Raw genomic sequence first — 23,096 nt, 5'->3', positions numbered from 1 at the left:
TCCTCTAGCGGTAGTCACAGAAATCTAGTATTTCCTCTTGCAGATCTCCAAATCTCCATTATAAAAGGGTAAAGCGTAAACCCTCATTTTTTTAAGCTCAATTAAGAAATAAATAAGCACAAACAATTTAAAAAAAAAAAAAAAAGAAAAATGTAAAAAGATTTATGGACATCACTGGATTTAAAATTAATGTAGCCTATACAGATATTTTAGAGTAAAAATAATCTGAGATTATTATTTACAGTACAAGATGAAGATACTTACGATAGATCCTTAAAATCTGAAAACACATACATGTGTCTAAAACTATCAATTGCTATTACAGGGCAATCAGCAGGAGTTTTCTGGATGTGCAAAAGAGGATGCCTGAATTTGTCACAGTCTGCATGCAAAAAGTTTATAGTTCCTGTGAAGGGGAGAAATAATAAAACAAATGTATACAAACTCGTACAATGTAACACAAATTTTTATAGATTAATATTGGCGTTAACAGGATTTAAATTCTCAGTAAAAACATACCTTTTTCACCAATTAACTGACGAGCAACTTCTTGCTGGAACTTTTCTAAACTTTCCATGTCATCTTTCATATGGAAAAGTATAAGGAATGGTAGACCCTCCTCGGTCAGCTCCTAAAACAAAGAATTAAAAATAACACAATGCAAAACACCAAAATATTATTAAAAACTTCCCTTTACAGTATTTAAGCATTTCCAGCTTTTTGATCGTAACAGGTCACACTAATTTTTTCCAGGAGAGAAAAAAAATACGCTACTCTTTACACCAATCATCCATTCATACAGGTTCATCAAGAAAATCTACTTTGAAGTAAGATGTAAAATGGTTGTATGAAGTCAAGGAGACAGAGATTTTAAACACTGAAGTCAAGCTCTCTCTTCCATAGAAGACCCCCTTTACTGTAAATTATGGTCGTGCATCAAAAGACGTCAATAACCAGATCTCCTGAAGTCTGATGCACAATGTCTATCACAGATGAGGAGGCGTTCAGTACTCCCCACATTGACTTCAGTGTTAAACCCTTGATTTTACACAAACCAATTTAGAGATCTCAATAAAGTTGATTTTCTGGATGAGCCACCACACTGGACCATGAAAGAAAAGTTAACTATGCGGTGTTACGCAGCTTGACAATATTCTGGTTGTGGTTTATTAGGTCAATTATCGCATAAGAAACCACAAATAAATGAGGATGTGGCTGGCAATATCCGCACAAGTAATGGGCGATGTCAATGGCTGATGGACAATTAAATAGTGGCAATGGGCTTGTGGGTGGAGCAAACATTCCTTTCTATTGGTGTTCCATCTGGGAGTACTGGGCCTATCTACAGGTGTTCAAGAGTGTAGCGAATAGCCTAGAACAGTGATTGTGAACCTTTTTGAGACCGAGTGCCCAAACTACAACCAAACCCCCTTATGTATAAAGAAAGTGCCAACATGACAATTTAAGCAGTAACATGTTACTACCCGTTTTGTCACAGTTTTTAATTGTATTGGCGTCCTAAGGGACACCAATGTAGTTGAAATTAAGAGGAGAAATTCAGATTATCATTGTAGCTTCCAGGGTACCCTGAAGAGAAAGAATTGCGGTGCCCATTGCAGGAGCTCCAAAAATAATGCAGCCTTGTCTGCACCTCCTTGCTCCTCCTGTAATCCCAGGCAGCTAAGCATGTGTAGCTTTAAAATAGTCCTGATCACAGCACATCCTGGGTGCCAGGGACTGCAGGAGGAGGCGTTGAGTCCTATCTGGAAACTCTGTGCAGGGGTGATGGCCTAGGTGCCAAAGATTGCTCCGAGTGCCACCTCTGGCATAGAAGATGGCAGTTTGAGAAAGGGATGAAGCCAGATAAATCAACAAAGTTGGCCAACTAGGCTAAATACCTTCAAGTGCATTGTAGAGTCAAGTCTAGTCTTTTTTTTTTTTTTTAAGTGTACAAAAGCATATTTTGGTATCTATTAAAAAAACATTACAACTCAACAGGTGATAAAGATAAGCATTATGGAAAACATTTCATTTTACCTCTCCGTTTTCAAATGTTATTTCCCGTACAAGCGGAACGCATTTATCTTGTGTCCAAGCAAAAGCCAGGTCAAAGTTTGTGAGTGAACCCAAATACACCATATCCGGAGCGCTTTCCTTTATGAAGATCAAACAAAGTTATCTGCACAAGTTTATATTAACATATACCTCAGCACACTCGCCAACAATTATAATTTTCAGAAGGACATTAGAGTTAGCCTACCTGCACATGACATGCATAGTTCCACGGGCCACAAACAACAGTCCTGTGGACTGTTTGGGGCCCCGACTGTTACAGGTGGGTTGGGATGATACCATACAATTTAATGTGGCAGTGTGGGAGCCAAAATAAAAAGCAGCCACCACAGAGCAAAATAAAATAAATAAAAATAACGGAGTGCTTACACTGATCAAATACAAATATGCATGAAGTACAACTTTTTTCAAAACAAGAAATAAAGTTTACAAATAAAAGCTAAAATACTTACTCCAATGGGCCTGTAGATAACATTGTCTCCACTAAACCTTTCTGGCTTTGAAATCTCTCTGAAAAGAGAGGTTAACAAATACGAGTGATATAGCAAAAATTGGCATAAATACAACAAATATCAATATAAAATTATAATTTTAGGGAAATATAAATTTGAGATTACGTACCCCAATGCAGCAATAAATACGCAATCATCATGTAAAATGTTTGCGACTTTTTCAAATGTTCGAAAGTTAGAGGACTCTGAGGTTTCAAAAAAGCCAATTATTGTTCTTTTACTCTGCTGCAATGAAAAACAAGAAGAATGCATGATTATTAAAACAAAGATGTCAACATACCGTATATACTCGAGTATAAGCCAACCCAAGTATAAGCCGAGGCCCCTAATTTTACCACCTAAAACTGGGTGACTCGAGTATGCCGAGTGTGGAAAATGCATTGGTCACAGCCTCCCAGCTCACAGCATTGGTAGCCCCCTGTTTGCCAAGCCCATTAAAAAAAACCCAAACTTCCATACTCACCTTCGGACGATTCCGATGCTCTGCGCCGCTCCCCGATGCTACGCTCCCCGCGGCTGGTCTTCTCTCTGTTCTATCAGCTGGCAGAGATGCGTCCATGCGATCTGCCGGCCTGCGCACACTATGAAGTCATCAGCGGCGACACCGATGCATCATAGTGTGCTCCTGCCGGCAGAGCGCATGAACGCGTCTCTGCCAGCTGTTACAACAACCGGAAGAGAGAAGACCAGGCGCCGGGAGCCGCGCTGAGCATCGGGGCGATGGAGGGAGAGTATGTAAGTTTATTTTTTTTTATAGACTCGTGTATAAGCCAAGATGAGGTTTTTCAGCACCTTTTTTGTGCTGAAAAACTCTGCTTATACACAAGTATACACAGTAATAGGGGAAAAAAAAAATGGTAATTCCTTATAATGGATCCATATACACATTGCACCCACAATAAGTTCACGTGTTTGCCTTTTTTTTCCAGCTTGTGTGATACAGAAATACCTGGTGACCACTTGGCCAGGAGAAGGAAGTACTATGGCTTTCTTATTTATTAACATCGTACTGATTAAGCAATGTGTTTATAGCATATCAGGAAGGTTAAAATGCCAATGGCGAGATTAAAGGACAACTGCCATCGTTATACTAACTCGTTTCTGATAAACCATTATCCTTGGGACATCTTTATTAGAATTCTATATGGCGAGAAATTGGCAAGAGAGGGTTATGCTAATTAGTCTGGAGCTCTCACCAGAGCGCCTCATATTTTCTTTTCAAATCTCTTTTTGTTGGATTTGTACATTTTTGAGATAACAAAAGAACAACAAGAGACACTTAACCTCTTGGCGCTCCGCGTCCAATATGTCAGACCCTGAGCTCAGTGACTTAGCGTTGGGCTGATGCCTGTTCAGCTCAAGATCTGAGCCGAACCGGCAATGGGACACACGGGGTGCTGGCTATAACCAATAGCCGACACCCCAGTGTAAAACCTGCGGTCGTTTAACCCTTTAAATGCCACGGTCAGCGCAACAGTGGCACTTAACATGCCTTTGGGGGGGGGTTGTTTCTTTCCCCCACAAAGACCCCCCCCCCCCCCGCGCGCGCCGGTTCCGAGGGGTGCCAAGGGGTGCGAGCATCAGTACATCAGTATTGCAGAGTATTATTATGAACAAGCAATCAGATGATTGCTTGTTCATGTCCCATGGTGGAAATAGTAAAAAAAACAAGTTTTTCAATAAAAAATAAAGTAATAAATCAATAAAAATGCCCATAAGCCCCATAACATATAAAGAGACATAACAGTAAAAAAAAAAAAAAAAAAAAAAAAAAAAAGTGAAAATCCCGCCAAAAATTATGATCTTTACCTATTGAATCCCACAAAAATTGCAATGAAAAGTTATCAAAAAAACATATTTACTCTAGAATGATACTGTTGCAGAGTACAACATGTCCCGCAAAAAACAAGCCCATCAACTAGCTCCATAGCCGGAAAAGTAAAAATATTATGCCGCTTGGAAGACGGCGATGCAAAAATGATAGATTTTTACCCAAATTAGGTTTTATTTAGCAAATTTAGTAAAATGTAAGAAAAAATATTCAGCTGTGGTAACATGATTATTCGGCTATATGGTGAACACGGGGTAAAAAAAAAAAAAAAAAAAAAAAAAAAAAAAATTAAAAATTGATGCTTTTCTACTCCTGTCCTCAAAAAAAGGGGATACCAAACCCAAAATGGTAACACTAGAAAAAGCATCTCCTCCCGCAAAAAAAAATGCCGTCATATGGACCCAATAACGAAAAAGCTAGTTTTATAGCCTACAAAAGGGGCCAATGAGGAAACTAAATTCCTGGCAGCTGTGGGGAGCTCCTTTCCTTCTGCGCCTTGCTGTGCGCCTATAAAACTGTAACGACCACATGTGGGGGTGGGTCCCTGTACTAAGAAGAAATTGCATAACAAATTGTAAGATGGGTTCTCTCTTTTTATCTTTTGGAAATGTGTAAGTTTTAGGGCTAAATTTCACCTCCATTTTGATGTAATTGCTATGAAGATCTCAAGGGGTTAACAATCTTACTAAAAGCGGTTTCTGATAGCTTGAGGGGTGCAGATTTGAAAATGGGTTAGCTATATATAGGGGGTTTTGATGTTAAATATGTAAAATTTAATTCAAAAAACAGTATTTATCCCCAAAATAGTCTATTCTGAAAATACGGAAAATCTATATTATATTTGTAAGCCGCGTGACATCAAAATAAATTAACCAGACATTTAAAAAATGATGAAAATGTAAAGTAGACAAATGGGAAATGTTATTCAGCAACTTATTTAGGTGGTAAATCTATCTGCCTAAAAACACAATTTTCGAAAATGTCAATTTTTTTTTTTAAAGAAAATATTTTTCTTTTTTGGTAAATAAACGCAAAACTTATCATCCAACATTTGCCACTAAAATGAAGTACCACATGTGAAAAAACAAACAAACAAACAAACAAACAAACAAACAAACAAACAAACAAACAAACAATCTCAGAATCATTTTGATAAGCAACTGTGTTCAAATGGGGCTGAGCCTTAAAGGGAACCTGTCACCAGGGACCTCATTTTCACTAAAGACATATTATAAAAGCCCATGACACCTGCAGTGCAAAAATGCCTCTCTGCCTTTTCTAAGCATTTGCATTACAATTAGAGATGAGCGAGCACTAAAATGCTCGGGTACTCGTTATTCGAGACAAACTTTTCCCGATGCTCGAGTGCTCGTCTCGAATAACGAGCCCCATTGAAGTCAATGGGAGACTCGAGCATTTTTCAAGGGGACCAAGGCTCTGCACAGGGAAGCTTGGCCAAACACCTGGGAACCTCAGAAAAGGATGGAAACACCACGGAAATGGACAGGAAACAGCAGGGACAGCATGCATGGATGCCTCTGAGGCTGCTTAATCGTACCATTATGCCAAAATTATGGGCAACAGCATGGCCATGACAGAGTGACCGAATGAGGCTAGATAGGGTCAATTATTGCATGTTTTAGATGCTGACACTATAGGGGACGGGATGCAGAGGCAGCGGCAGGCTGGAGAGTGTCATGGCGACATACCCTAAATGGACTCAGGCTTCACCAAAGGAGGTGAGCAAGAAGCGCTGAAATGATTTCCTATGTGAACAAAAGGTTGACAGTATATTTAGTCGATAACACAGCATGGTGGCGACATAGTGACCAAGTTCCATAACGTATCTGTTGAAAATCCCGAAAAATGAGCCTGACACAGCTCGTTTGATAAGGGGACGACATGTGGAGGCAGCCATGGAGACGACTTCCATGATTAAGAGCGACAGTATGGGGCATTCATATTGCGCTGCTATGATTGCAACTTCAGGTCTCCAGCATGGCGGCGACAGATGGGCCGAGTTCCACTATTTATCTGGTGAAACACCTGAAAATTCTGCCTGACACAGCTCGTTTGATAAGGGGATGATGTGCTGCATATCCTCTCGTGCTCCAGCGTCTGGGGTATGGAGAGTTGAAATGAGACATTGGTGGACGCTGTGGAGGATCGTGGAGGCAAAATGGACAGGAAACAGCAGGGGCAGCATGCATGGATGCCTCTGAGGCTGCCTAATCTTGGGATGGAGCTGGCCGTCCACTGCCAGACGAGCTTTTGCCTGTCCAAGCCCCTGTCTCTCGGCTCCTCCCCACCCAAAATGGGCCTGGGGGCCAGAAGCGTTTACTTTGAAAAAATTATAATTTTCAAAGCAGACCGGGTCGTTTGAATATTTCACCTTGGAATAATGGAATAGCATAGTGGTTCTATTTTTAATTGTTTTTACGGAAATGGTTCCATGATTAAGAGCGACAGTATGGGGCATCCATATTGCGCTGCTATGATTGCAACTTCAGGTCTCCAGCATGGCGGCGACAGATGGGCCGAGTTCCACTATGTATCTGGTGAAACACCTGAAAATTCTGCCTGACACAGCTCGTTTGATAAGGGGACGATGTATGGAGGCAGTGAAGTAGTAATAGATTAAAGGTGCTGCAGTTAAAACTATGTTAGTTGGATATTGAGATGGAGCTGGCACTCCGCTGCCAGGCGAGCTTTCGCCTATCCAAGCCCCTGTCTCTCGGCTACTCCCCAAACAGCACTTCTAAGAACCTTTTGTATAAGATCAAGTGTAGTAGCGTTCTTATAAGTTTGGGTTATGGTGGGTGAGGGGAATGTAAACAGATGCGCAAGAAGCGCTGAAATAATATCGGTAAATGATAAAAGTTTGCCAGTATATTTTGTTGATTACACAGCAGGGTGGCGACAAAGTTAACAAGTTTGATGTGGAAGCCATGAAAACAACCCAAAATTCTGTCTGACACAGTTCGTTTGATAAGGAGACCATGTATGGAGGCAGCTATATGGACGATTTTTGGAGGCAGCTATGGCGATGACGTGTGGAGGTAGCAATGGAGACAACGTGTGGAGGCAGCTAAAAAGAAGACATGTGGAGGCTGCTATGGAGACAATTTAATTTGGATAGTGCCTGTATGTGGCAGTCCAAAAAAGTTTTCAAACCAGAGGAGCAGGTAGGTGGTCCTCCAGAAAAATTAAATACATAGAGTAATATAGCTAGAGCCAGTTGACCCTGGAAAAAAATAGCCAGTTTCCTCTGCTTTAGTGTACAAAGAGGAGGAGAAGGAGGACAATGAGGAGGAGTGCATACATTATTCAGGTTGAGCTTCTTTCACCTGGTGGAGAATGAAAATCCGGAGAAATCCAGGCTTTATTCATCTTGATAAGCGTCAGCCTGTCAGTCGACAGGCGTGTACACTTATCGTGATGATGCCACCAGCTGCACTGAAAACCCGCTCGGACAACACGCTAGCGGCAGGGCAGGCAAGAACCTCCAAGGCGTACAGCGCCAGTTCGTGCCACATGTCCAGCTTTGAAACCCAGTAGTTGTAGGGAGCTGTGTGATCATTTAGGACGATGGTATGGTCAGCTACGTACTCCCTCACCATCTTTCTGTAAAGATCAGCCCTACTCTGCCGAGACTGGGGACAGGTGACAGTGTCTTGCTGGGGTGACATAAAACTGGCAAAGGCCTTGTAAAGCGTACCCCTGCCAGTGCTGGACAAGCTGCCTGCTCGCCTACTCTCCCTCGCTACTTGTCCCGCAGAAGTACGCCCTCTGCCGCTAGCGCTGTCAGAAGGGAAATACTGTTTCAGCTTGTGCACCAGGGCCTGCTGGTATTCATGCATTCTCACACTCCTTTCCTCTCCAGGGATGAGAGTGGAAAGATTTTGCTTGTACCGTGGGTCCAGGAGAGTGAATACCCAGTAATCGGTGCTGGAATAAATTCTTTGAACGCGAGGGTCACGGGATAGGCAGCCTAGCATGAAATCTGCCATATGTGCCAGTCCCAACGCGCAAGAATTCACTCCCCTCACTGGCCTGACTGTCCATTTCCTCCTCCTCCAACTCCTCTTCTTCTGCCCATACACGCTGAACAGTGAAGGACTGAACAATGGTCCCCTCTTCTGTCTCGCCAACATTCTCCTGCACCTCCTCCGATATGCGCTGAGAAACAGACCTAAGGGTGCTTTGGCTATCAACAAGGGAATCTTCTTCCCCGTCTTTTGTGACGAGCGCAAAGCTTCCGACTTCATGCTGACCAGAGTTTTTCAACAGGCCAAGCAGTGGGATGGTGAGGCTGATGATGGCGGCATCGCCACTGACCATCTGTGTTGACTCCTCAAAGTTACTCAGCACCTGACAGATATCAGACATCCACGTCCACTCCTCATTGTAGACTTGAGGAAGCTGACTGACCTGACTACCAGTTCTGGTGGAAGTTGACATCTGGCAGTCTACAATCGCTCGGCGCTGCTGGTAAACTCTGGATAACATGGTCAGTGTTGAATTCCACCTCGTGGGCACGTCGCACAACAGTCGGTGAGCGGGCAGTTGGAGGCGGCACTGCGCTGCCCTGAGAGTGGCAGCATCTGTGCTGGACTTCCTGAAATGCGCAAAGATGCGGCGCACCTTCGTGAGCAAATCAGACAGATTGGGGTATGTCTTGAGGAACCGCTGAACTATGAGATTTAACACATGGGCCAGGCACGGCACATGTGTCAGTCTGCCGAGTTGCAGAGCCGCCACCAAGTTACGGCCGTTGTCACACACAACCATGCCTGGCTTCAGGTTCAGCGGTGCCAGCCACAGATCAGTCTGTGCCGTGATGCCCTGTAATAGCTCTTGGGCGGTGTGCCTTTTATCGGCTAGGCTCAGCAGTTTGAGCACCGCCTGCTGTCGCTTAGCGACGGCACTGTTGCTGTGCCTAGAGCTACCGACTGATGGCGCCATGCCCACGGATGGTAATTCGGAGGAGGAGGTGGAGGAGGGGTGGGAGGAGGAGGAGGCATAGTAGGCCTTTGAGACCTGGACCGAGGTAGGCCCAGCAATCCTCGGCGTCGGCAGTATATGACCAGCCCCAGGGTCAGACTCGGTCTCAGCCTCCACCAAGTTAACCCAATGTGCCGTCAGCGATATATAGTGGCCCTGCCCGGCAGCTCTCGTCCATGTGTCCGCGGTCAGGTGGACCTTGTCAGAAACGGCGTTGGTCAGGGCACGGATGATGTTCTCTGACACGTGCTTGTGCAGGGCTGGGACGGCACATCGGGAAAAGTAGTGGCGGCTGGGGACCGAATACCGAGGGGCGGCCGCCGCCAGGAGGTTTTGAAAGGCCTCAGTCTCTACCAGCCTATAGGGCAGCATCTCCAGGCTAAGCAATTTGGAGATGTGGACGTTGAGGGCTAGGGCGTGTGGGTGGGTTGCGCTATACTTCCTTTTGCGCTCCAGCGTCTGGGGTATGGAGAGCTGAACGCTGGTGGATGCTGTGGAGGATCGTGGAGGCGACGATGGGGTTTTTGTGCCAGGGTCCTGGGCAGGGGGCTGCCTAGCAGATGACACAGGGGAAGGAGCAGTGGTGTGCCCGGCTGGAGGTGAACGGGCTTGGTGCCATTGAGTGGGGTGTTTAGCATTCATATGCCTGCGCATACTGGTGGTAGTTAAGCTAGTAGTGGTGGAACCCCTGCTGATCCTGGTTTGGCAAAGGTTGCACACCACAGTCCGTCGGTCATCCGGTGTTTCTTTAAAGAACCTCCAGACTTCTGAAAATCTAGCCCTCGCCACGGGCCACGTCTGGCCCCACCACTGCCTCTTCCAACCTGTTCTGCTATAGGACTCGCCTCCGTCTCAGAAGCACTGTGTTCACCCGGCCTATCAACCCAGCTTGGGTCTGTCACCTCATCATCCTCCGATCCCTCAGTCTGCTCCCCCCTCGGACTTCCTGCCCTGACAACAACTTCCCCACTGTCTGACAACCGTGTCTCCTCATCGTCCGACACCTCTTTACACACTTCTTCCACTACGTCAATAATGTCATCATCACCCACAGACTGCGACCGGTGGAAAACCTGGGCATCGGAAAATAGCTCAGCAGCAACCGGACAAGTGGTTTGTGACTGTGGGAAGGGTCCAGAAAACAGTTCCTCAGAGTATGCCGGTTCAAATGCCAAATTTTCCTGGGAGGGGGCAGACTGGGGGGGAGGAGGCTGAGGTGGAGGAGCTGGAGGAGTGCTGATTTCGGTGACATGGGTGGACTGCGTGGAAGACTGACTGGTGGACAAATGGCTAGAAGCATTGTCCGCAATCCACGACATCACCTCTTCGCACTGTTCTGGCCTCAACAGTGCTCTACCACGAGTCCCAGTAACTTGAGACATGATGAACCTAGGGAGTGTAGCTCTGCGGCGTTCCCCTGCTCCCTCATCAGCAGGTGGTGTCTCACCCCGCCCAGGACCACGGCCTCTGACCCCTGCAGTAGTTGGACGCCCACGTCCACGCCCTCGTCCTCTACCCCTCGGGTTAAACATTTTCCAAATTAAAGTGTAAACTTTTAATTTTTTTTGTGTGTTTTTTTTTTATTTTTAAACAAAATGATGCTATCCTATTGCTATGGCTAGTTTCTAACCTACACTGACAGCACACAACTGGATTTTGTGCTGTGCCTGATGACTGAGTTATAAAAAGAAATAAACGTAAAAAAAAATAAATCAGCAGACTGTGCCTAATTCAAATCAAACCCCTAATAAATTGTCCCACTTCGGTGTTTGAGGTGGATGTGTGTCACTAAGAGCTAAATACAACGGTCGCAAGTCTCCCAGCAAATTCCTCACAATATGGTACTAGCTGCACTACTAATGGAAGCAAGCCCAGCCACAGGCAAACCAAAAAAAAGTAAAATAAAAGGTATAGCCCTAAGAAGGGCTGTTGGGTTCTTGTAGAATCACTCCTGCCTAACACTATTCTAATAGAACACCCTAACGCTTTCCCTGACCAGCAGCAGCTCTCTCCCTAGCGGCAGACAGATAATGATCCGAGCAGCGCGGGCAGGGACTAGTCTATTCCAGGGTCACCTGATCTGGCCAGCCAACCACTGCTATCGACGTGTAAGGGTACCACGTCATGCTGGGTGGAGTGCAGAGTCTCCTGGCTTGTGATTGGCTCTGTTTCTGGCATCCAAAAATCACAACGGCGGGAGATGCCATTTTCTCGAGCGGGCGAAGTATTCGTCCGAGCAACGAGCAGTTTCGAGTACGCTAATGCTCGAACGAGCATCAAGCTCGGACGAGTATGTTCGCTCATCTCTAATTGCAATGTAATTGTGTGTTATAACTTACTCTTGCATCCTGACAAAATCCTGAGGTAGTCACAGGGGCTGAACTTTGGTTTGCATGCATTTCAAAAAACAAGATGTGACCTGTTTGAGCTGCAGGCTGTTTCCATGTTTGTGCTCCTGTACAGCATGTCCCTCCCCCACTGATGTCAGGTTGACCAGGCTGTGACCTCTGAGAAGCAGGAGGTGGAGCTAGACAGGAGCACAAAGGTGGGGGCCAAGCTCTGAGGAGTGAGTAACAAAGACAAGCCACATGTTGTTTTTTGAAATGCATCCAAACCAAAGTCCAGCCCCTGTGACTACCCCAGGATTTTGTCAGGGAGCAAGGCAAGTTATAACACACAGTTATATTGTAATGCAAATGCTTAGAAAAGGCAGAAAGGCATATTTGCACTGCTGGTGTGAAGGGCTTCTGCAACCCGTCTTTAGTGAAAATGAGGTCCCTGGTGACAGGTTCCTTTTAAGCTATAAACTGGCTGCACCCTTAAGGTTTGTAAAACGTTTGTAAAAGTAGTAAACTCCCGTCGGCACTTTAAAAGTTAATATCTCTGGATTCCTGACACATAGAAACTTTTTTTTCCGATGAAAGAGGAGAATATTCTCATTTATATGAATCTAAAAATTTGTGTTTCTAAGTTCCACAGTACCAGAGATATTGCCCTCTGAATTGTACCCATCAGGCTGTAGGGCGAATTTGGAGGAAGGTGCACACAGGAGCTTCTGCACTCCACAGATAATGTAAATATTGACTTTGTTACAAAATTTTGATAATATCAACTAATGTTTAAAGGGGTTGTCCGAGTTATGAAAAAAAATATATGTGGCCGGGAGCAGGCTGCCTAAAACAAAGCTGTACTTACCTTCCGGTGCCCTCCCGTATCCAGCGCTGCTGGCGCTCCGGTCCGGGCGCCATGTAAAGAAACATGGCCGCCGGAGCAGCGCTGCATTCAGCTTCCGGCCGGACACGACAACCTTACGGCCCCCATACACAATGCTGTGTATAGGGACGGATAGGCGTACCCAGCCACGGCTGACCAGAAGCTGAATGCAGCGCTGCTCCGGCGGCCATGTTTGTTTACATTGTGCCCGGACCGGAGCGACAACAGCGCTGGATACCGGAGGGCACTGGAAGACAAGTACAGCTTTATTATTTTAGGCAGCCCGCTCCCGGCCACACATATATATATATATTTTTTTTAAACTCGGACAACCCCTTTAACTTTTAACACCGCAGAACATGTCCATAAAGTTATATTTAACACGAAAAACACACACACACACACACACACACACACACACATTCCTGAAGTTTTTATTTCACGTCATCCTCCATTATTTATACCCATGTTATGGCAATCTTACGGAATTTCGGAGGATTCCGTTATTGCGCGGCTAATACAATGATGCACATCTAAAACTTGACTTTTGTTATCTCATTAGCGTGGTTTATGGATATATAGGTTTTATCGGGTTACCATTGTGTAAGAGCGTACAATTATGTATCTGTGTGAAGAAATTTTCAGTTAAAAAAATTAAAAAAAAACTTTAGCGCCCTGAGGATTTAACGTTCCCTTTGCTGCATATTTTGGCGAATATGCATGTGTGGGGTATGTACGAATTCCTCACATCCTGTTTTTAGGAAAGCATATTTTCTTTATACAAGTTTTTAGAGAAAGTTATTAGAGGAAATATAAAGTTTTAATGTCATTTTTGCATTTTATTACGGTTTGCTGCAAAGTTGCATGAAGGTGCCCGTGTGTATGAATTAACCCCTTTGCGCACATGGAGGTAATAGTACGTGTCCCTGCGGGAAGCTACTTTCCACTCCAGGACGTTCTATTACATCCAGTTTTTGGCACCCGCTTACAAACGGAGCCTGCACCAGAAGCTGTTTATTACAGCTGACACCGTGCTCTAACTTTCATGATCAGAGCCAGCTTGACACAATGTGTTCAAGCATTACCGTGGCGTGTACCGGTGTTCCACCGAAAAATGGGATCCCCCATGCCCCTTACCAGGGAATCCTATCCACTTCTGGGCAGCCCCAAGGCTGCCCAATCTCTTCTGAAGCCAGACTCCTTTTGGGTCTGACAGTAAATTGTCTGCGCATGAGTTTGCATGCAGAACAGTTTACATGGCTCTACAATGTCACTTTCCCATACAAACACTTAAAGTATAAGTACACACACTTTTGTACCTGCACGGTAAACGCCTGGAAAAAAAAAACGTTCCGAAATTAGATAATTTTTTATTGCTCTAAACAAAGTGATTGAAAAACATGTTACGCGCTCTAAAAAAAGACCACTAAAAAGAATAACTCTACTTGCAAAAAATAAGCTGAAAAAAAGTTATGCATTTGAAAGAGACAGTTGATGGAAAAATAATTTTCAAAATTAGTTTTTGTTCAATAACCAAAAATTGATAATTATCGTTTCCACCAACAAAGAGTTAATAAAATATTATCAATTAGCTATAGAGGCCCCAAAATTATGTACCAGAAAAGTGCATCTCGTGGCAAAAAATATGCCTCTATAGGTCCAATTCAAAAGAAAAAAAAAAATTATAGCCTGTACAATTTGACATTGATTCTATGCCCGGTAGTGTGCCCATACAGCAGCCCATATGGGGTATCTGTACACTGTAGGAGAAATTGGGTATCAAACTTTGTGGGGCATTTTTTAATCTTATACATTGCGAATGTTTACTCCCCCCCCCTCCCCCAAAATGAATGTATTGTTCAAAAATATTACAATTTTTAGACCACACCTCTATTTTGTTTTATTGGTCAAATTAACCCAAATAATAAAAAAAAGATATGCAATTTGGACAGTGAAGAGAAAGTGGTTAAAAATCTAAAATAAAAATGGAGAACTATGGTTTACTTTTGGGAGTTAAATAAAATAAAAGGAGGGCTGCAGTGTTAAGTTGTATCAAACTGGTTGCTTAATTCCCTCAGCGCTGGAGTTACTGGTGTTTTGTTCCTATTTGCTTAAGTTAACCAAATTTTACACTAGATGTACAAAGCTGTGTTTTGCAGGGTTGTTCTAGGTTGTTAGACCTTAAAAGAAAATCTACCATAAAATCAAGCATGATACAGCCGGGACATTTACTCCAGGGACTGTGGACTGTGGTAATCTTCTTAAATTTGTTATTCATGGCCTCCAATCCCATGGTGATTGCACCTTGAGGACCCAGCGAGATTTTCAAAATCTGGAATATGTGGATACTTTATGGAATAATGATGAATAGCTCTGGTGTCCATGGCTCCATTTTGTCATTAATGGCTTTTAAGTTTTGATGTATCCGTTTATGTAGTTAATTATCTGTTTTTGACAGAGGCGTTCCTATTCCCTGAATAACATTAGCCAAAAGATTTAAAAGGGTTATCTGGTGGTTTAAAAACCCCTAAGGCCGGCGCCACACGTGGCGCTTTTGTCTGCGCTTGCAAAAGCAAACGCAGACAAAGTCGCACCCACCTGGGCGGGCCTCGGCCCGATCGCGTTTGTATGGAAATGCCTGCGATCGGGAACGAGCCGCCGGTGTTTCGCGTTAAATTAACGCAAAACACCGGCGGCTCGTTCCCGATCGCAGGTGTTTCCATAGAAACGCCGATGCGATCGGGCCGAGGCCCGCCCCTGTGGCCGCGACTTTGTCTGCGTTTGCGCTTGCAAGCGCAGACAAAAGCGCCACGCGTGGCACCGGCCTAAGGCCTCTTTCACACTTGCAGATCACGTCAGAGTCTGATCGGAGTGCAATCAGGTTTTGATCAATGAAAAATTTTTTTCATCAGAGATCAGTCAGTTTGTTCAGGGTCTGTTTTTCATGTGCTTTGTGTTTTCAATGCGTTTTTCACGTGCGGATAACACATGAAAAAGTCTCAGGACTTTTTGGTTGATATGTTTAACATATATTTATGAACAAAGTTGAATTTGGTAAACATTGAGAAAATAAGCCATTTTCAAACTGATCGTGACTAATTTAGGTAGAAAGACTAACATTTACCATATCTCAGCTTTATGTTGGCGACATTTTATAAGTTTCCTAGAAAGATCACAAATCGAACAGCATGGTCTCAAATTTTTAAGAAAATTTTAGAATCAATTATTTTAGGAACCATTTCATTTTTATACGGTTTTTGGAAGTTGTGTTAATAGAACTCCCACCCATATCACCCTGCTGTATTAACTTCACCCCTTAAAAATTTCAAAACAGCAGGTAGGAATCTTGTTAACCTTTTATGTATTTTACAGAAATTCAAACAAAATGAAGGATTGATTTGGAATTCACTATTATTTATTATTAATACATTCATTTAGCCGCAAAATGTACCCACATTAACTGAATAAAAGTTGCACAATATATTACTAGATGTATTTTCTGTTTTCTCCAAGTAAGAGGACACCCCATATGTGGATGTAACCCACTGTCAGGGCACATGGTTGGGGCGCGGAAGGGAAGGAGAGCCATTGAGCTTTTGTAGGGCAGAATAGTTTTCAGGTGCCATGGTGCGTATGTAGAGCCCCTGGGGCCACGTTCACACATTGCATTTTGGTTGCGTTATGAAACAATCCAAAAGGCTCCACCTCTGATCGCACGTTGAGGTAAGATTGTATTTACTCTGCATTTAGTTAACGTGTTGGAAACACAATGTTACCAAAATATCATGAGTGGAGTCTTTGTACTGTTTCCAAAACGCAACCAAAATGCCACGTGTGAACGTGGCCTCAGGTACCACAAACCTTTATCCCAGAGAATTTGTATACTTTTTATCATGTGGTATAGGGGGCATATTAACCCCTTGCCACTAATAGGCTTTTTCCCCCATTTACTTTGTTTATCGCTCCCTACTTTTAAAATTAAATCAACTTTTAGCTTATATAATGTACAGAGCTGTTTGAAGGCTTATTTCCTGCGTAACAAATTGTACATTCCTTGTACTGGGAAGTGGAAATACAATTCAAAATTCACCAAAACCGACAAGAAACTGCATTTGCGCCATATGTTTTTGTGGGTTCTGTTTTTACGTCTTTACCTGTACATTCCAAATGCATCTCTTTTATGTTCTTTGGTTTAGTACGATTTCAGAGATGCCACATTAGGAGTTAATAGATTTTACCAAAAAATTTAAAAATTAAAGTACCCCCCAAAAAATTATCACTTACCATATGCATCATTTTTTCCAGGACAAACTGGTATTTTCATTGCTACCATTTTGGGGACTGTGCAACCTTTAGATAATTTTTTATGTTTTTTTAAGTGTTGCGAAATGGCAAAAAAAAGTGTTGATTCAGGCATTTGAGCGCATTTTTCAGTTATGGTGTTTACCGTCTGGAGTAACCGTTTTTATCTTCATGGATTGGATATTTTGGGACCTTTGGTGGTGACACCTAACATGTTGTACTTTACTTTTTATTGTTTTATATGTGTTTGGGGCTTTTGGGAATTTTTTTTTAACTTACAGGAGCTGGACCGAATTGGCAAATGCAGAAGGCAGACCCGACCAAGAAGACTGCACCCTGTGGTCGCATCGCTGGGTGCCGGGTAAACAGACCCCACAGACGGAACATTGACCATGGATTTAACTGGTTAACAGTCAGTTCGGAACAGATTTCCGATCCGGACTATTAGCCGGGGCACTGCTCTTCCCTGCACGCGGGGGGGGGGGGGGGGGGGGCGGGGGTGGTGTTGGGGTGCCTGAAGAGGGCCTCTTAGTGGCCAACGTACCAACGTATAAACCCATATGGGTGGTCACTAACAATCTCTGTTAACAAATCAAAACCTATTTGAGTCAAATTAAAAATAATATCCTTTTACAAAATACTCACATCAATAGTTTTCAGTTCTTCTAGATCTCCAACTGTTCTTATTGGATTACTTTTTTGTTGTCTGATGTAATCTGCAATTGCAGTTACTGACCGCTGACCTCTATACTCTCTCTTCATCATCATTCCATTTCTAAACAGCTTTAATGTGGGATATTTGCTTATCCGATATCTTTGTGCAATGTCCGCTATAAATTAAAGAAATATTAAATTAGTAAGATTATCTGGCATAAATCTTTTTCTGTAATCAATACATAGAAATATAATAATTTGTTTAACATACATTATCAGAGCAGCTTTACTAATTTTGCAGGTAGAACATCATTTAGGCCTCATTCCCAACAGTGTATTGTAGCAATATTTGGCCAAATACAAAAGACCTTCGGTAATTTGGTGTGCAGCAAGGTGTGGTTGAATACAGGTACTATCTTTCCAGTGACTATACAGAGGTAAGGTATAGGGTTGCACAATGCATCCAAATCTTGGTACTTGTACGATACTTTCAAAGTGAGTATGGTTCAATACTGGGTTTGTGTTCCTTGAAGTACTGAAAGACTTCCACTTTTCTACAGACTCCTTGTATCTGTCTGCAGAGGATTCCCATAGAGCAGACACCAGGCAGGGAATCCTTTTAAAAGATGTGTCGGTTAGCAGCAGAACAGGGACCATCAGGGAGATATCACCATATATGGATCTCTACCTCTCCCAGGGTTTACCCTGACACAAGTCTCTAAATTATTCAATTAAATAATTTTTTGCCCAGCCGGGAATTTGAACCTCCACACTCCACCTGCGATCCAAAAAGAAAAAAAAAGGATAGCACATGGACATAAGAATGCCCGTCTAAATGAGACAGTCTGATCGCATTCGCATTTCCATTGAAACACATGAGATCAGTAACTGAGCCCCGTTCCAGACGTTTGCATTGCATTTCTAAACGCAGTGCAAATGCACCCTAAACATTAAAATAATACTTTTTTTCTTTTCTTGAAAATATTGTATTGGTATTGAGGACTGTGATGCGATACAATACCTGGAAAAGTAATTAAAATTCGAGTGCAACCCTACTTGGGTATGATGTTCTGTGTGTTTGACCATAACAAATTTTGGCTTACAGTAACTGAAGCAAATAACTAAAGGCCTAACAAAACTTGTAGCCCATTGTATGTTCCCCCCCACAAATCTACAGCTTTTGGGATGTAAAACAACTTTACATATTGTCTTGATTATCTGTCTCCAGTATTCTCCTGCTATACTCCTCCATTTAGCCTATTCCTGCAGTAGCTGTGACTTGTAGCTATGCCGAGTGTTGCTTCACAGTGAGGAGGGGCTGCTCATGTCAAATTCTTCCACCAGCTCAGGGGCACTGCGATGGGGAGCCCTTGTGCTCCCACCTACGCAAATTTGCTCCTGGGCTGGTGGGAGAAGACTGTCATTTTTGGAGACACCCCCCCCCCCCAGAGGACTTGGGTAGAGTCGAACTCTGTTTAAGATTTATTGATGACATATTTGTTTTATGGAGGGGTGATATGGAATCTTTCCGGACCTTTGTCAAAAAATTAGAAACGACATCGGACTGAGGTTCACCTGTGAAATTGACCAGAACCAACTACCGTTCTTGGATGTGATGATTAAAAAAGACAGTACTGGTTTTCTACAGACTACGGTATATAGAAAGCCATCCTCAACAAATGCCCTCCTCCGTTGGGAGAGTAATCATCCTAAGTGTTTACAGGAAGGGATCCCAAAGGGTCAGTATCTGTAGTAACAACAAAGAGTTCAAAAGATTCTCGGATGACCTTAGGGACAGATTTAGAAAAAGGGGGTATCCGGACCAATGTCTATGGAGGGCATTCCAGCAGGCTTCAGGGAAAGAAAGACCGGAACTACCAACTACAAAAACGGACAGACGGAGATGACTCCCAAAAAGTGATAAGGTTGATTGCTACCTTTGACAACGGGGCAGATACAGTAAGGAAAGTCCTCACAAAACATTTGCCCATTCTATGCATGGACCCCGATCTAAAAGATGTTCTAAGAGAAAGACCACTTGTGACTTTTAGACGGGGGAGGTCACTACGTGACAGACTAGTGCATAGTCACTATAGGGCCCCAAACCCTCCTGGGACATGGCTTAACCAAAAAACAACGGGTTGCTACAGATGTAGCGGATGTATTGCATGTCCATACATCAAAACAGGCAAAACTTTCGTCGGTAATAACAGCAACAAGACCTGTGATTAGATACTTTATCAACTCTAAATCAAGGGGGGTCATTTATAAAGCAACATGGATGGTTTTACCCACATATTCCAACCCACAACTACAAGAGTTCCGAAGGAGAATTGGGGCTCATTTGGGGGATACCGAACATGACCGTGATACCCCCATTGCATGTCACATACATACCATGCATAATGGACAAGCCTCTTCCCTTAAATTTACCGGAATTGAACTAGTACCGACTCCACAAAGAGGAGGAGATTGGGACCGTAGGGTGCTACAGAGAGAAGCAAGGTGGATATACCTGCCAGACACTGTGGCACCCGGAGGTCTCAATCTACAACTACAGTTCAATTGCTTTATATGATGGGACTATCAAATCTATGTTCCCATTTAGCCAGTTGGTTAAAAAGTTTGTTTCTGCAATTCAAACACCTTACGGTCTGTTCTTGTAGCAAGATAAAGTCAAAATCAATATGAAGCTACAAGTGACCAGTGACTAGTAGTGATATAAGCTAAGTGACTAATAAGTCATCGATTATGTTTTCTCAGTATATGTATACATTTTTCTTTCCTTTTTTTTTCTTTTTTCTTTTTCCCCACCACAACCAACCATCTACATTAAGTATCTAATTTAACTTAGTAACTATGCCTGTTGCCTGGGAATCCAAGCCTGACCTTAGTAAGTATCACAGCGCAACTGCGAGTACACTACACTACATGCCAAGGCAACATACAATCTCACTGTATTCCGGCCACTGACCCGGAAGTGACAGGGAGGACTTCCGGTTCGCGTACTAACACGGCACCTGCAGACTCTGGAGAGATGCTGCGCTGCTGCAAAAAACAGTAGGTCATATCAGAATACAATCTGCCACAGGGGGTGGGTCCGGTTTCTCCTTTTTTAATCCTGCTCACACCTAGGGAAGGTGCCACACGCCATTACCATGTGTGAACAGCAGGCTCCTCTGAATGGGTGAAGGCACTCCTTCCCTGTGTCCAAACAACTTCTGACGTGTTGTATGGCCTATCTATGAATAACTCTACTCTCTCTGATAAGACTATTTGTTGAAACGGGTCAGGGAGGCATGACGCATTTAAGAGCAAGGGACAATACTTGGGACTGCACTTGTAAGGACGGGAGTCTTTTGGGGTCAGGAGAAAGCAATGTTAGGGCCTACCCCCTCCCTGGCTGATACCTTGTAGGAATAAAGCTCTCTCCCAGCCCATTTGGAGTGACTGACACTGGACAAGTATAGTGGTAAGAGAGTTCCAGTCAGACATATGCACCACTCTTGGGGTAGGCTGATTTAACTTGATCACGTATACTGTAACGATCTGCTTCCAGTTGTTAGTATCTCCCAGTCATCAGCATTATGATTATGTATTTTTGAGCCAAATTTTTCACCCATGTACCGGGATGGTCAGGGTTGTGCTGTACCCTTTAGTGTGAGCAGAAACTGTCCAAGTTTCATTTTTAGAAGTTTTCTAATAAAATTTGTATTTTAACTTATTACCTATTCTGCTGCTATTTACTCAAGGTTTTGGTAATATTGATGTACACACACACTCTTCATTTGTTAGAATTCAAGAACAATAGAAAGCCGTTAAAGAACTACAATTTAACAAAGACCTGCTTGTATAAACGACTGAATTTACAAATTTTGGGGGACACATCGACTTATAGGGCATTAAAAACCAATCCCACAATAGAATTGCAGTTTACTTTTAAAAAGTTGCTTAACCAAGGAGTCACCTTGGGTGCCATCTCAGAACGCATTGCTAATTACTTATATGTTGACTTTCCAGTGGTTCCCATTTTCCACTCATTCCCCAAGATGCACAAAAATATATTCCCACCTCCTTTACGCCCTAATGTGGCAGGAATTGGGTCCATGACAGAGCGTCTTGGGGAATGGGTGGATTTCCACTTGCAACCACTAGTGGTAGCCCTTCCTGGTTATCTAAAGGATAGAAAGCACACCATTTCATTGCTAGATTCTTTTCCATGGAAAGAACATTTTCTTTGGCTTTCATGTGATGTAGTAAGCCTTTATCCGTTTCTGGTACATCATATTGCATTAGAATGTCTTACATATTTTTTTTTTACAGAAATACAGTCAATACTCAGAGTGAAACCCAGTGAAAGAATTTCTTGTTCTGTCAATTGAAATTTTGTTAAATAATTATTTTTCATTTGACAATAATTTCTATATGCAGTAATGCGGTGCGGCGATGGGGGGCAAATGCTCCCCATCGCTAGCCAATATTTACATGGCTGTTTGGGAAGAGAGATTTTTGTTTAGCGACGCCAATCCATTTCTCCCCCACATCAGGGGGTATGGTCGTTATGTAGATGACCTGCCACTGGTGGGGGGCGGGGACGGATTATGAAGCTACGGAATTCGTTTCATACATCAATCAAAACCAGTTTAATTTAAAATTTACTTTTCACATGGATCCTAGAATTATTAATTTTTTGGACATCACACTGGAGGCCAAGGATAAAATATGCATATCTCCTTTTGTAAAACCCACAGCCACGAATTCAATTTTACAAGTGTCATCATGTCACCCAAAACATGTAATAAAAAAATCTCCCAGTCGGAGAACTAATCCGCACCAAACGTAACTGTACAGACACAACACGTTTCTCACTGGAATCAAAAAAAGTATGTGATAAATTAAAACAACGAAACTATCCAAACTGGATGCTTAAAAGAGCAATTCACATTACTAGCGACATTCCCAGAGAAACACTAATCAAAATGGATAACAACAAAAATAGAAAAAAGACGAACACTAAACCATCTATCACTTTTGTCACAACATATAGTCAACAATATGAAGAAATAAAAAAAAAATCAAAAAAAAAAACACCTACCACTGCTGTCTTGCGATGGCATAATATCTGAAGGCTTTAATTTTGTTTCTAAAAAAGCACCCACATTAGGACAAATAATTTCACCTAGTTTTATTATTTTCACCATCATCAAAAGAAACGCAACACTGGTTACACATGAAGGGATTTTTCAAGTGCGGTCATAACATCTGCACGTGCTGCAAATATGTGCACTCCACAGACAAAGTAACCTCTGCAGTCACACATCAATCTTTCAAAATAAAAAGTTTTATAAACTGTAAACACAACATATGTGGTATATTGTATCACATGTAAGGAGTGCCAGGTTCAATATGTGGGGTGCACAACAGGTGCCTTTAAAAATAAGAATCAGGCGACATTTATCAGATGTGAAAAATAAACAGGCATTAAACATATCTATGGCGTCCAAACA

General features: G+C 42.9%; 1 protein-coding gene across 1 annotated transcript in view; it reads right to left on the bottom strand.

Annotated features, from left to right (window-relative positions):
- The window catches only part of ERP44 (endoplasmic reticulum protein 44), a 68,851-nt gene that overhangs the window by 4,882 nt on the left and 40,873 nt on the right, over positions 1 to 23,096 (bottom strand). Inside the window, exons 5-10 of the mRNA XM_072153055.1 lie at positions 17,581 to 17,765; positions 2,695 to 2,810; positions 2,526 to 2,583; positions 2,038 to 2,154; positions 520 to 631; positions 265 to 406 (exon numbers count right to left, since the gene is read on the bottom strand). Of these exons, the coding sequence (XP_072009156.1) occupies positions 265 to 406; positions 520 to 631; positions 2,038 to 2,154; positions 2,526 to 2,583; positions 2,695 to 2,810; positions 17,581 to 17,765 (730 nt within the window). The remainder of the gene's footprint in view (positions 1 to 264; positions 407 to 519; positions 632 to 2,037; positions 2,155 to 2,525; positions 2,584 to 2,694; positions 2,811 to 17,580; positions 17,766 to 23,096) is intronic.

This window comes from Engystomops pustulosus, chromosome 5, assembly GCF_040894005.1.
Source record: "Engystomops pustulosus chromosome 5, aEngPut4.maternal, whole genome shotgun sequence".
Classification (NCBI taxonomy): Eukaryota; Metazoa; Chordata; class Amphibia; order Anura; family Leptodactylidae; genus Engystomops; species Engystomops pustulosus.
Note: the sequence above shows the minus strand (reverse complement) of the source record. Positions and strands in the feature narration are given on the sequence as shown.